The 15,491-nt window shown below is 46.1% G+C and overlaps 1 protein-coding gene across 4 annotated transcripts in view; it reads left to right on the forward strand.

The window, feature by feature from the left end:
- Nucleotides 1-14,098, forward strand: part of LOC139757297 (uncharacterized) — a 48,995-nt gene extending 34,897 nt beyond the window's left edge. For 2 of the 4 annotated variants that reach the window (XR_011714587.1, XR_011714586.1), the window contains exon 2: nt 12,935-14,098. Coding sequence is in view for 2 of the 4 variants with exons in the window: in XM_071677671.1 (XP_071533772.1) it covers nt 5,141-6,169 (1,029 nt within the window). In the remaining 2 variants the exon portion in view is untranslated. Of the gene's footprint in view, nt 1-5,128; nt 12,913-12,934 lie in introns of those variants that run through there. The other 2 variants (XM_071677671.1, XM_071677670.1) reach the window with 2 other exon arrangements.
- Nucleotides 14,099-15,491: the final 1,393 nt, after the last annotated feature.

The raw sequence follows: 15,491 nt of genomic DNA on the forward strand, positions 1-15,491 counted from the left end.
CCTTTCCTCAAACATACTACCTATCTCTCCTTTTTTCACATCTTGGTCACATCCACACACATTTAGGCACCCCACTCTGAGCCTTCGAGGAGGATGATCACTCCCCGCGTGACTCCTTCTTCTGTTTCCCATTTTAGAAAGTTAATACAAGGAGGGGAGGATTTCCGGCCCCCCGCTCCCGTCCCCTCTAGTCGCTTTCTACGACACGCGAGGAATACGTGGGAAGTATTCTTTCACCCCTATCCCCAGGGATAATATACATATATATATACATATACACACACACACACACACACACACGCACACACACACACACACACACACATACATATATATACATATGAAAAATGTAAGAACAATTTAGAAACAAACTTTTAGCTTGAAATGAATGAAAAAAAATGAATGTCACATAATGGTTCAACCTCTGGCTTTGGAAAAGGAAATGTACAATTTATTTACACAAACGTCAATAGCAGTTCTCATCAATTTCACCACTGTGTCAATAAGCTTCAATGTCTAAGCTACATTTTTCTCCAACTTCACTATTTTCTTGTCAAAAACACCATGCATGAAAACTATCACTCCATTAACACAACTATAAACATTTACTTCCCCTTTATATATATATATCTTTCTTTTCTTTCATACTATTCGCCATCTTCCGCATTAGCGAGGTTGCGTTAAGAACAGAGGACTGGACCTTTGAGGGAATATCCTCACCTGGCCCCCTTCTCTGTCCCTTCTTTTGGAAGATTAAAAAAAAAAACGAGAGGGGAGGATTTCCAACCCCCCGCTCCCTTCCCTTTTAGTCGCCTTCTACGACACGCAGGGAATACGTGGGAAGTATTCTTTCTCCCCTATCCCCAGGGATATATATATATATATATATATATATATATATATATATATATATATATATATATATATATATATATATATATTTATATATATATATATATATATATATATATATATATATATATATATATATAATTTATATATATATATATATATATATATATATATATATATATATTTTTTTTTTTTTTTTTTTTCATACTATTCGCCATTTCCCGCGATAGCGAGGTAGCGTTAAGAACAGAGGACTGGGCCTTTGAGGGAATATCCTCACCTGGCCCCCTTCTCTGTTCCTTCTTTTGGAAAGTTAAAAAAAAAAAAAAAAAAAAAAAAAAAAATATATATATATATATATATATATATATATATATATATATATATATATATATATATATATATATATATATATCTTCTTTCAAACTATTCGCCATTTCCCGCACCAGCGAGGTGGCGCCAAGAACAGAGGACTGGGCCTTTGAGGGAATACCCTCACCCGGCCCAATTCTCTGTTCCTTCTTTTGGAAAATTGGAAAAAAAACAAAAAAAACCGAGAGGGGAGGATTTCCAATATATATGTATTCCTATGAGTCCATGGGGAAAATGAAACACGATAAGTTCCCAAGTGCACTTTCGTGTAACAATCACATCATCAGGGGAGACACAATCACATGTTTACCAAATGGCGTCCTAGCTTCGTCTCTTCGATGTATATCAACTGACTTATATTTCTCTCTTGTGTCTCCCCGATGATGTGATTATTACACGAAAGTGCACTTGGGAACTTATCGTGTTTCATTTTCCCCGTGGACTCATAGGAATATCATGATCACGCGCAAAATTGTGATCCTTTCCAATATATATATATATATATATATATATATATATATATATATATATATATATATATATATATATATATCTGGGAGTGGACTTAGCAGTGGACGGAACCATGGAAGCGGAAGTGAGTCACAGGGTGGGGGAGGGAGCGAAGGTTCTGAGAGCGTTGAAGAATGTGTGAAAGGCGAGAACGTTATCTCGGAGAGCAAAAATGGGTATGTTTGAAGGAATAGTGGTTCCAACAATGTTATATGGTTGCGAGGCGTGGGCTATAGATAAGATTGTTCGGAGGAGGGTGGATGTGTTGGAAAGGAAATGTTTGAGGACAATATTTGGTGTGAGGTGGTTTGATCGACTAAGATGAAAGGGTAAGAGAGATGTGTGGTAATAAAAAGTGTGTGGCTGAGAGAGCACAAGGAGTGCTGAAATGGTTTGAACACATGGAGAGAATGAGTAAGGAGAGAATGACAAAGAGGATATATATGTCAGAGGCAGAAGGAACGAGAAGTGGGAGACCAAATTGGAGGTGGAGGGATGGAGTGAAAAAGATTTTGAGCGATTGGGGCCTGAACATACAAGAGGGTGAAAGGTGTGCAAGTAGAGTGAATTGGAACGATATGGTATACCCGGATCGACGTGCTGTCAATGGATTGAACCAAGGCATGTGAAGCGTCTGGGGTAAACCATGGAAAATTTTGTGGGGTCTGGATGTGGAAAGGGAGCTGTGGTTTCGGTGCATTACACATGACAGCTAGAGACTGAGCGTGAATGAATGTGGCTTTTGTTGTCTTTTCCTAGCGCTACCTCGCGCGAGCGCAGGGGGGGAGGGGGTGTAATTTTATGTGTGGCGGGGTGGCGACGAGAATGGATGAAGGCAGCAAGTATGAATATGTACAAGTGTATATATGCATATGTCTGTGTATATATATGTATATATAGGCTGAAATGTATAGGTATGTATATGTGCGTGTGTGGGCGTTTATGTATATACATGAGTATGTGGGTGGGTTGGGCCATTCTTTCGTTTGTTTCCTTGCGCTACCTCGCTAACGCGGGAGATAGCGACTAAGTATAAAATGATAATAATAATAATGATAATGATGATATATATATATGTATATATATATATATATATATATATATATATATATATATATATATATATATATATATATATATATATATATTTTTTTTTTATACTTTGTCGCTGTCTCCCGCGTTTGCGAGGTAGCGCAAGGAAACAGACGAAAGAAATGGCCCAACCCCCCCCCCCCATACACATGTACATACACACGTCCACTCACGCAAATATACATACCTACACAGCTTTCCATGGTTTACCCCAGACGCTTCACATGCCTTGATTCAATCCACTGACAGCACGTCAACCCCTGTATACCACATCGCTCCAATTCACTCTATTCCTTGCCCTCCTTTCACCCTCCTGCATGTTCAGGCCCCGATTACACAAAATCTTTTTCACTCCATCTTTCCACCTCCAATTTGGTCTCCCTCTTCTCCTCGTTCCCTCCACCTCCGACACATATATCCTCTTGGTCAATCTTTCCTCACTCATTCTCTCCATGTGCCCAAACCATTTCAAAACACCCTCTTCTGCTCTCTCAACCACGCTCTTTTTATTTCCACACATCTCTCTTACCCTTACGTTACTTACTCGATCAAACCACCTCACACCACACATTTTCCTCAAACATCTCATTTCCAGCACGTCCATCCTCCTGCGCACAACTCTATCCATAGCCCACGCCTTGCAACCATACAACATTGTTGGAACCACTATTCCTTCAAACATACCCATTTTTGCTTTCCGAGATAATGTTCTCGACTTCCACACATTTTTCAAGGCTTCCAAAATTTTCGCCCCCTCCCCCACCCTATGATCCACTTCCGCTTCCATGGTTCCATCCGCTGACAGATCCACTCCCAGATATCTAAAACACTTCACTTCCTCCAGTTTTTCTCCATTCAAATTCACCTCCCAATTGACTTGACCCTCAACCCTACTGTACCTAATAACCTTGCTCTTATTCACATTTACTCTTAACTTCCTTCTTCCACACACTTTACCAAACTCAGTCACCAGCTTCTGCAGTTTCTCACATGAATCAGCCACCAGCGCTGTATCATCAGCGAACAACAACTGACTCACTTCCCAAGCTCTCTCATCCCCAACAGACTTCATACTTGCCCCTCTTTCCAGGACTCTTGCATTTACCTCCCTAACAACCCCATCCATAAACAAATTAAACAACCATGGAGACATCACACACCCCTGCCGCAAACCTACATTCACTGAGAACCAATCACTTTCCTCTCTTCCTACACGTACACATGCCTTACATCCTCGATAAAAACTTTTCACTGCTTCTAACAACTTGCCTCCCACACCATATATTCTTAATACCTTCCGCAGAGCATCTCTATCAACTCTATCATATGCCTTCTCCAGATCCATAAATGCTACATACAAATCCATTTGCTTTTCTAAGTATTTCTCACATAGGGTGCGTAAGACAAGGGAGCAAATGGGAACTTCAGTGAAGGGCGTAAATGGGGAGGTGATAACAAGTAGTGGTGATGTGAGGAGATGGAATGAGTATTTTGAAGGTTTGTTGAATGTGTCTGATGACAGAGTGGCAGATATAGGGTGTTTTGGTCGAGGTGGTGTGCAAAGTGAGAGGGTTAGGGAAAATGATTTGGTAAACAGAGAAGAGGTAGTAAAAGCTTTGCGGAAGATGAAAGCCGGCAAGGCAGCAGGTTTGGATGGTATTGCAGTGGAATTTATTAAAAAAGGGGGTGACTGTATTGTTGACTGGTTGGTAAGGTTATTTAATGTATGTATGACTCATGGTGAGGTGCCTGAGGATTGGCGGAATGCGTGCATAGTGCCATTGTACAAAGGCAAAGGGGATAAGAGTGAGTGCTCAAATTACAGAGGTATAAGTTTGTTGAGTATTCCTGGTAAATTATATGGGAGGGTATTGATTGAGAGGGTGAAGGCATGTACAGAGCATCAGATTGGGGAAGAGCAGTGCGGTTTCAGAAGTGGTAGAGGATGTGTGGATCAGGTGTTTGCTTTGAAGAATATATATATATATATATATATATATATATATATATATATATATATATATATATATATATATATATATATATATATATATACACTTTAGGTGTCAATATTCAAGTAAACGTCCAAGATTTCATAACAAGAGGAAAAGGGGACTGGTCTATGTATAACAAGAGCCCGTGCCAGGCTAAAGCCTCCTGAATCTTTTAACAACAATAGAGATTCTAATACAGGTTTGGTCAGCATATTCAACTTGTGTTACGTCTTCTGGTTTAATGGCCATCCAGTTATGCTTGTGTCCATGAAATCCTGTTAGTGCATCGGTAAACTTATTTGTTGTAGGTGTGGGCCACGATGATGTGGTGGGGCGCGGGCCTGATGGTGGTGCTAGCCCTCACTACCAACGCCAGCTGTGTCACTTACCTCGACGTCTCTCACATACCCGTACCTCTCCTAACTTATCTTCATTCGTCTCTCAAACCCAGTCACGTTCATAAACCAGCTGTGAAGCCTCCTGACATCATAAGGCTAACTGTGAGGGCTCAAGATGTCCCAGGGCCGGCTATGAGAACTCAGGATGTCCCAAGGACAGGTGTGGGGACTCGGTATGTCTCTAGGCCAGGTGTGGGGACTCAAAATGTCCAAAGGCCAGCTGTGAGACCCACAATTACAACAGCAGCACCTGTGATGGCAGTCAGTACAACTGTCTCTTCCAAGACGCCTACCACTACCCTTGACTCCTTGACAGCGTTCTGTCAGGAGGCGTGCAAGCAGGGCGTGGGCGGCCCGGAATGCGACTGCCCTGAACATCCCTCCATCGGTCGACGCCATGCTCCATTACTACCATCATCTATGAATCCTTTCTTAAGGCCTTCCAATGCAGGCCTGGCGCTCAAGCCTGGACTACTTCCAGAGGAGCGTGTAACTGGCAGCAACGACAAGACGGCCTCTAGTACGACCACCAAGGATCCTTTGATCGATTTCTGTGAGGTGGCGTGCAAAAATGGACAGGGCAGTGTAGCGTGCAACTGTCCTGGCCATATCATTGGTCGCCGTTCTGTCACTTTCCAGAGCACAGTGGTCGCCCTCGGGTGGCATTCTGTCGCAAGCCATGACATAGTTGGCGGCCTTAGCCAACGTCGGCGTACCATTGCTCACAAAGACTCGGCTGGTGCTCTTCGACGTCAAGGACGGCTGCTGACTAAAGATGAGGTTAATCATCATGACAACCCAAAGATGTCTGATTTGTGCATGGAGTGGTGCCAGCAGGGGTTAGGGGGGTCAGCCTGTGACTGTGACAGATTGCCACAAAGGCTGCCCATCACCCCACTAAAGACCAAGGATTTCCAAAGCCGTGCTTTGGAAACCCTAAGCAAGCCTTAGGGTTGACATAAGAAGGCCCCCTGAAGATGCTCTACAGCAGTGTGTCCAGGAGGTCCAAGACCCTGAGGGTGCTCTACACCGGAGTCCAGGTGTAAGACCCTGGGAGTGCTCTACACCAGAGTCCAGGAGTAAGACCCTGGGGGTGCTCTACACCAGGGTCCAGGTGTAAGGCCCTAGGGGGTGCTCTACAGCAGTGTCCGGAGGTGTAAGACCCTAGGGAAGGTCTATACCAGAGTCCAGGAGGTGTAAGACCCTGTGGGTGCTCTCCACCAAAGTCCAGGAGGTGTAACACCCTGGGGGAGGTCTACACCAGAGTCCAGGAGGTGTAAGACCCTGAGGGAGGTCTACACCAGAGTCCAGGAGGTGTAAAACCCTGGGGGAGATCTACACCAGAGTCCAGGTGTAAGACCCAGGGGGAGGTCTACACCAGAGTCCAGGAGGTGTAAGACTCTAGGGGTGCTCTTACACCAGAGTCCAGGTGTAAGACTCTGGGGGTGCTCTACAACACAGTCCAGAAGGTGTAAAAGCCTGGGGGTGCTCTACAGCAGTGTCCAGGAGGTGCAGGACCATGAAATTGCTATACAGCATTGTCCAAGAGGTATAAGACCCTGAGGGGGATGCTCTACAGCAGTGTCTAGGAGATGTAAGACACTCTGGGTGCTCTTCACCAGAGTCCAAGAGGTGTAAGACCCTGGGGGCGCTCTACATCACAGACCAGGTCAAAAACTCTGGGTGTGCTCTGCAGCAGTGTCCAGGTGGTCCAAGACCCTGAGGGTGCTCTACACCAGAGTCCAGGAGTTGTAAGACCCTGCGGGTGCTCTACAGCAGTGTCCAAGAGGTCCAAGACCCTGGGGGTGCTCTACTGCAGTGTCCAGGGGGGCCTAAGACTTCGGGGGTGCTCTACGCCAGAGTCCAGGGAGGTGTAAGACCTTGGGGGTGTCCTGAAAGCGTAATAACCTGGAGGTGCTCCACAGCAGTGTCCTGGAGGTGTTAGATCCTGGAGGTGCTCCACAGCAGTGTCCTGGAGGTGCTCCACAGCTGTGTCCTGGAGGTGCTCCACAGCAGTGTCCTGGAGGTGTTAGATCCTGGAGGTGCTCCACAGCAGTGTCCTGGAGGTGTTAGATCCTGGAGGTGCTCCACAGCAGTGTCCTGGAGGTGTTAGATCCTGGAGGTGCTCCACAGCAGTGTCCTGGAGGTGCTCCACAGCAGTGTCCTGGAGGTGCTCCACAGCAGTGTCCTGGAGGTGCTCCACAGCAGTGTCCTGGAAGTGCTCCAAAGCAGTGTCCTAGAGGAGTTAGATCCTGGAGGTGCTCCACAGCTGTGTCCTGGAGGTGCTCCACAGCAGTGTCCTGGAGGTGCTCCACAGCAGTGTCCTGGAGATGTTAGATCCTGGAGGTGCTCCACAGCAGTGTCCTGGAGGTGCTCCACAGCAGTGTCCTGGGGGTGCTCCATAGCAGTGTCCTGAAGGTGTAAGACCCTGGAGGTGCTCCACAGCAGTGTCCTGGAGGTGCTCCACAGCAGTGTCCTGGAGGTGTTAGATCCTGGAGGTGCTCCACAGCTGTGTCCTGGAGGTGCTCCACAGCAGTGTCCTGGAGGTGCTCCACAGCAGTGTCCTGGAGGTACTCCACAGCAGTGTCCTGGAGGTGCTCCACAGCAGTGTCCTGGAGGTGCTCCACAGCAGTGTCCTGGAGGTGTTAGATCCTGGAGGTGCTCCACAGCTGTGTCCTGGAGGTGCTCCACAGCAGTGTCCTGGAGGTGCTCCACAGCAGTGTCCTGGAGGTGCTCCACAGCAGTGTCCTGGAGGTACTCCACAGCAGTGTCCTGGAGGTGTTAGATCCTGAAGGTGCTCCACAGCAGTGTCCTGGAGGTGCTCCACAGCAGAGTCCTGGAGGTGCTTCACAGCAGTGTCCTGGAGGTGCTTCACAGCAGTGTCCTGGAGGTGCTTCACAGCAGTGCCCTGGAGGTGCTCCACAGCAGTGTCCTGGAGGTGCTCCACAGCAATGTCCTGGAAGTGTTAGATCCTGGAGGTGCTCCACAGCAGTGTCCTGGAGGTGTATGACCCTGGAGGTGCTCCACAGCAGTGTCCTGGAGGTGTAAGACCCTGGAGGTGCTCCACAGCAGTGTCCTGGAGATGTAAGACCCTGGGGGTGCTCCACAGCAGTGTCCTGGAGGTGTAAGACCCTGGGGGTGCTCCACAGCTGTGTCCTGGGGGTGTAAGATCCTGGAGGTGCTCCACAGCAGTGTCCTGAAGGTGTAAGACCCTGGAGGTGCTCCACAGCAGTGTCCTGGAGGTACTCCACAGCAGTGTCCTGGAAGTGTTAGATCCTGGAGGTGCTCCACAGCAGTGTCCTGGAGGTGTAAGCTCCTAGGGGTGCTCCACAGCAGTGTCCTGGAGATGTAAGACCCTGGGGGTGCTCCACAGCAGTGTCCTGGAGATGTAAGACCCTGGAGGTGCTCCACAGCAGTGTTCTGGAGGTGTAAGGCCCTGGGGGTGCTCCACAGCTGTGTCCTGGAGGTGTAAGACCCTGGAGGTGCTCCACAGCAGTGTCCTGGAGATGTAAGACCCTGGAGGTGCTGCACAGCAGTGTTCTGGAGGTATAAGACCCTGGAGGTGCTCCACAGCAGTGTTCTGGAGGTGTAAGACCCTGGAGGTGCTCCACAGCAGTGTCCTGGAGGTGTAAGACCCTGGAGGTGCTCCACAGCAGTGTCCTGGAGATGTAAGACCCTGGAGGTGCTCCACAGCAGTGTCCTGGAGGTGTAAGACCCTGGGGTGCTCCACAGCTGTGTCCTGGAGGTGTAAGACCCTGGGGGTGCTCCACAGCAGTGTCCTGGAGGTGTAAGACCCTGGGGGTGCTCCACAGCTGTGTCCAACACGTAGCACGTACCTTCAACCTCTACTAGAGGCTCTAGTGTCCTTCAAAATCCGTGCTCTACTCTAGAGGTCATGAATGACCTATATAGTGTTCTAGCTGATCTCTAGAGCTATGTTTAGATGCTCTCAGTGGTGTTCTGAGATTTACGTAGAATCACAATAAGTCTCAGACAGTATATGTCTAGTATGAAAATATTCTTAGAATAATGTACTAAAAGTATTTTATATTTTTGTCCATCCATATGTATTCTATAGCTTAATTTATCAACAGTGGGTGCTATCTTTCGATTTCTCTTGTTAGGTTGAGGTTCTTTAAGCTCATTATATCTTGTGTATGAGTATCTATGTAATCATCTTTTTTTTTATTATACTTGATTGCCGTCTCCCGCGTCATCGAGGTATGGGCTTTAGATGAGCTGAGCGATGGAGGGTGGATGTACTGGAAATAAAATGTTTGAGGACAATATGGGTGTGAGGCAGTTTGATCAAGTAATTCATGAAAGGGTAAGAGAGAGGTGTGGTAATAAAGACTGTGGTCGAGAAAGATGAAGTGGATGTACTGAAATGGTGTGGGCATATGGAAAGAATGAGTGAGGAAATGTTGAGAAACAGGATATATGTGTCAGAAGTAGAGGGAGCACGGAGAACGGGGACATAAGATTGGAGATGGAAGGATGGGGTGAAAAAGAGTTTGAGCAACTGGGGTCTGAACATGCAGGAGGGCGAAAGTAGTGCACGAGATAGAGTAAATTGGAACGATGTGGTATACTGGGGTCGACTTGCTGTAAATGGACTGAACCAAGGCATGTCGAAACCATTTCAACATACCCTCTTCAGCTCTTAACCACACTGTTTTTACTGCCATGTCTCTCATATGCTTTCATTATTTACTTCATCAAACCGGCTCACATCACATATTGTCCTCAAATATTTCATTTCCAGCACATCCACCCTCCATAGCTCAGGGAATATGCAGCCCATGCCTCGCAGTCATATAGTTGTTGGGACTACTATTCCTTTGAACATATCCAGCCTGGTTACGGATGTGAGCGGATGTGGCCATTCTTTGTCTGTTCCTGGTGATACCTTGTTAACGCGGGAAACTGCGATCATTATATGTATATATATATATATATATATATATATATATATTATACTTTGTCGCTGTCTCCCGCGTTAGCGAGGTCGCGCAAGGAAACAGACGAGAGAAATGGCCCAACCCACCCCCATACACATGTATATACATACACGTCCACACACGCACATATACATACCTATACATTTCAACGTATACATATACAGACATATACATATATACACATGTACATATTTCGTACTTGCTGCCTTTATTCATTCCCATCGCCACCCCGCCACACATGAAACAACCCCCCCCCCCTCCCCCCTGCAGCGCGCGAGGTAGCGCTAGGAAGACTACAAAGACCACATTCGTTCACACTCAGTCTCTAGTTGTCTTGTATAATGCACTGAAACCACAGCTCCCTTTCCACATCCAGGCCCTACAAAACTTTCCATGGTGTACCTCAGACGCTTCACATGCCCTGGTTCAATCCATTGACAGCACGTCGACCCCGGTATACCAAATCGTTCCAATTCACTATTCCTTGCACGCCTTTCACCCTCCTGCATGTTCAGGCCCCGATCGCTCAAAATCTTTTTCACTCCATCCTTCCACCTCCAATTTGGTCTCCCACTTCTCCTCGTTCCATCCACCTCTGACAAATATATCCTCTTTGTCAATCTTTCCTCACTCATTCTCTCCATGTGACGAAACCATTTCAATACACCCTCTTCTGCTCTCTCAACCACACTCTTTTTATTACCACACTTCTCTCTTACTTTTTCATTACTTACTCGATCAGACCACCTCACACCACATATTGTCCTCAAACATCTCATTTCCAACACATCCACCCTCCTCCGCACAACCCTATCTATAGCCCACGCCTCGCACCCATATAACATTGTTGGAGCCCCTATTCCTTTAAACATACCCATTTTTGCTTTCCGAGATAATGTTCTCGCCTTCTACACATTTTTCAACGCTCCCAGAACTTTCGCCCCCTCCCCCACCCTGCGACTCACTTCCGCTTCCATGCTTCCATCCGCTGCCAAATCCACTCCCAGATATCTAAGACACTTCACTTCCTTCAGTTTTTCTCCATTCAAACTTATCTCCAAACTGACTTATCCCTCAACCCTACTGTACCTAATAACCTTGCTCTTATCCACATTTACTCTCAGCTTTCTTCTTTCACACACTACCAAACTCAGTCACCAACTTCTGCAGTTTCTCACCCGAATCAGCCACCATCGCTGTATCATCAGCGAACAACAACTGACTTACTTCCCAAGCCCTCTCATCCTCAACGGACTGCATACTTGCCCCTCTCTTCAAAACTCTTGCATTCACCTCCCTAACAACCCCATCCATAAACAAATTAAACAACCATGGAGACATCACGCACCCCTGCCGCAAACCAATATTCACTTAGAACCAATCACTTTCCTCTCTTCCTACCCGTACACATGCCTTACATCCTTGATAAAAACTTTTCACTGCTTCTAGCAACTTACCTCCCACACCATATATTCTTAATACCTTCTACTGGGCATCTCTGTCAACTCTATCATATGCCTTCTCCAGATCCATAAATGCTACATACAAATCCATTTGCTTTTCTAAGTATTTCTCACATGCATTCTTCAAAGTAAACACCTGATCCACACATCCTCTACCACTTCTGAAACCACACTGCTCTTCCCCAATCTGATGCTCTGTACATGCTTTCACCCTCTCAATCAATACCCTCCCATATAATTTCCCAGGCATACTAAACAAACTTATACCTGTGTAATTTGAGCACTCACCTTTATCCACTTTCCCTTTGTACAATGGCACTATGCATGCTTTCCGCTAATCCTCAGGCACCTCACCATGAGTCATACATACATTAAATAACCTTACCAACCAGTCAACAAGAGAGTCACCCCTTTAAAAAAAAAAAAAAAAAATCCACTGCAATACCATCCAAACCCGCCACCTTTCATCTTCCGCAAAGCTTCACTACCTCCTCTCTGTTTACCAAATCATTTTCCCTAACCCTCTCACTTTGCACACCACCTCGACCAAATCACCCTATATCTGCCACTCTATCATCTAACACATTCAAGAAACCTTCAAAATACTCACTTCATCTCCTTCTCACATCACCACTACTTGTTATTACCTCCCCATTACCCCTCTTCACCAATATTCCCATATGTTCTCTTGTCTTACGCACTTTATTTACCTCCTTCCAAAACATCTTTTTATTTTCCCTAAAATTTCATGATACTCTCTCACTCCAACTCTCATTTCTCCTCTTTTTCACCTCTTGCACCTTTCTCTTGACCTCCTGCCTCTTTCTTATATACATCTCCCAGTCATTTGCACTATTTCCCTGCAAAAATCGTCTAAATATATATATATATATATATATATATATATATATATATATATATATATATATATTTTTTTTTTTTTTTTTTCTTCTTTTTCTTTCTTTCAAACTATTCGCCATTTCCCGCGTTAGCGAGGTAGCGTTAAGAACAGAGGACTGGGCCTTGGAGGGAATATCCTCACCTGGCCCCCTTCTCTGTTCCTTGTTTTGGAAAATTAAAAAGAAAAAAAAAAAAACGAGAGGGGAAGATTTCCAGCCCCCCGCTCCCTCCCCTTTTAGTCGCCTTCTACGACACGCAGGGAATACGTGGGAAGTATTCTTTCTCCCCTATCCCCAGGGATATATATATATATATATATATATATATATATATATATATATATATATATATATATATATATGTTAGTGCATTGGTGACTTTGTTTGTTGTAGGTGTGAGCATGGGAAAGTGTTTGGTTGTAAGCGTGATGTTGGTGCTGCTCCTGACCCTGGCTACCAGTGCCCGCTGTCACACACCAGACCCACCCGCCCACGCCCACCTACCGCCTAACCCATCTCTCAAACCAGACGACGTCCAACAGAATTTTGAAGACGAACCACCGGCACCTACTAGCGTTGACCCATTGAAGGATGAGAACGTCCCCTCCAGGCCGGGTCACAAGCATGATACATGGAAGTCAAAAAGCGTCCCGGTGACACTTGAAATAGACCCTATGAAGGGTGGGAGGAAGGCCAAGCCAGCAGTACGGGACACGGTCAGCCACAGAACATACTACACCGCGAACAAAGAGCTTTCCACCACCACCATCACCACTGCTGCCACCACCCTGGACCCTTGGGAGGAATTCTGCAAGGAGGCGTGCCAGGCGGGCGTGGGCGGCCCGGAGTGTGACTGTGCCGACCATCCCATTGGTTAATGTCCCATCCACCCCCTGACTAACTGGTACAGCCTAGGCTTTGACCTGTTCTAACCACAAATCTGTCCCAGTCAAGTCCCGAACAACCCTAGTCATAGTATTGGTTTCAGAAAAGTTCTTGAGCTGCCCAAGCCACAGTATCTCCCAGCCACGTTCTTGACCTACCCCAACCAAGGTATCTAATCCAGCCAAGACCCTAGTGTGCCCTAGCCATGGTATCCATCCCTCCCAAACCCTGATCTGCCCTAGCCTCGGTATCTGTTCCGGTTAACCCCTGGCTCGCTATAGCTACGGTATCTGACCCAACCAAGCCCCTAGTGTGCCCTAGCCACGGTATCTATCCCAACCAAGCCTTGACCTGCCCTAGCCATGGTATCTGTCCAAGCCAAGCTCTTGACCTGCCCCTACAGACCTTACATTCACTACTCCTACCCTTCTCACCAAGAATGAGGCAATAGGTTAGAATTTCACTTCAGCAATGAATTTCCTGTATTTTCCTGTCAACAGGTTTGGCTGATGTTAGGGCTGTATACCTGGTACTGGCTGCTTTATAAAGCAACTGAAGTGCTGATCATTTTTATATACTGCCCAATGTGTATAAAGTAATATATGAATTATTGTTCTGGTAAGGATGTGTCAACTGTTGGTGATAAGGAAAATAAAGATTTTTAACACCCTCTTTACCTTGTTTATACTAGCTCCAACTTGCCCTCTTGCCCATGTCACTGGCTCCAGCTTGCCCTCTTGCATATATCTCTAGCTCCAGTTTGCCCTCTTGTCCATATCACTAGCTCAAGCTTGCCCTCTTGCCCATATCTCTTGCTTTAGCTTGCTCTCTTTTCCATATGACTAACTTCAGCTTGCTCTCTTGCCCATATTACTAGCTCCGGCTTGCCCTCGTTTTTACATCACTAGCTACAGTTTGCCCTCTTGCTCATTCCACTACCTCCAAATTGCCCTCTTTCCCATATTACTAGCTCCAGCTTGCCCTTTTACCTATATCCATAGCTCCAGCTTGCCCCCTTGCTCATATCACTAGCTCCAGCTTTCCCACTTGCCCATATCACTAGTTCCATTTTGCCCTCTTGCTCATATCACTAGCTCCAGCTTGCCCTCTTGCCTATTTCACTAGTTCGTTTGCCCTCTTGCCCATATCACTAGCCACAGCTTCTCTTGCCCATATTACTCGCTCTAGCGAGCCCTCTTTTCCATATGACTAACTCCAGCTTGCCCTTCTGCCCATATTACTATCTCCAGCTTGCGCTTTCTCCCGTATTACAGGCTTCAGCTTGCCCTCTTGCTTATATTACTAGCTCCACGGTACCTACCTACCTACCACGGTACCTAACTACCAGTGCCTATCATATTACCAAACTACCAGTACCTACTATGGTAAATACCTACCACAGTACTTACCAACCAGTGCCTAATCTGCAAATGCTTACGACGATACCTACCCAGCAGTACTTATGAAAGTACCTACCAAACATGGTATCTACTTCATAGTGCCTAACACAGTACCTGCTTACCAAAACCTATAACGGTATCGACCTATCCACCATTACCTATGATGGTACCGACCTACTACCTTATCAACCCACCAATGCCTACGACGATACCTACCTAACAGTGCCTACCACGGTATCTACCTACCAGTACCTAATTACAAATAACTGCCACGATACCTACTTACCAGTATCTGCCACGTACCTACCTACCTACAAATACTTATCACGGTACCTACCTGCCATATTACTTGCCAAACCAATACCTCCGACGGTATCGACCTACCACGATACTTACTTACCAGTATCTGCCACGTACCTACCTGCCTACAAGTACTTACAGCATACCTACCACGTTACTTTCCTAATGAGTGCCTCCGACGGTACCTAACTACCAAGGTACCTACTTACAACGGTACTAGCTTACCAGTGCCTACAACAGTACCCACATACTGGTACCTACCTACCGATGCCAACGACGGTACCTAGCTCATAATACCTTCCTACCATGGCATGTCCCTACCAGTGCCATCAACGGTACGTACTTACCAGTACCTATGACAATAT

The sequence above is a fragment of the Panulirus ornatus genome, chromosome 25, assembly GCF_036320965.1.
Source record: "Panulirus ornatus isolate Po-2019 chromosome 25, ASM3632096v1, whole genome shotgun sequence".
In the NCBI taxonomy this organism is placed as follows: domain Eukaryota; kingdom Metazoa; phylum Arthropoda; class Malacostraca; order Decapoda; family Palinuridae; genus Panulirus; species Panulirus ornatus.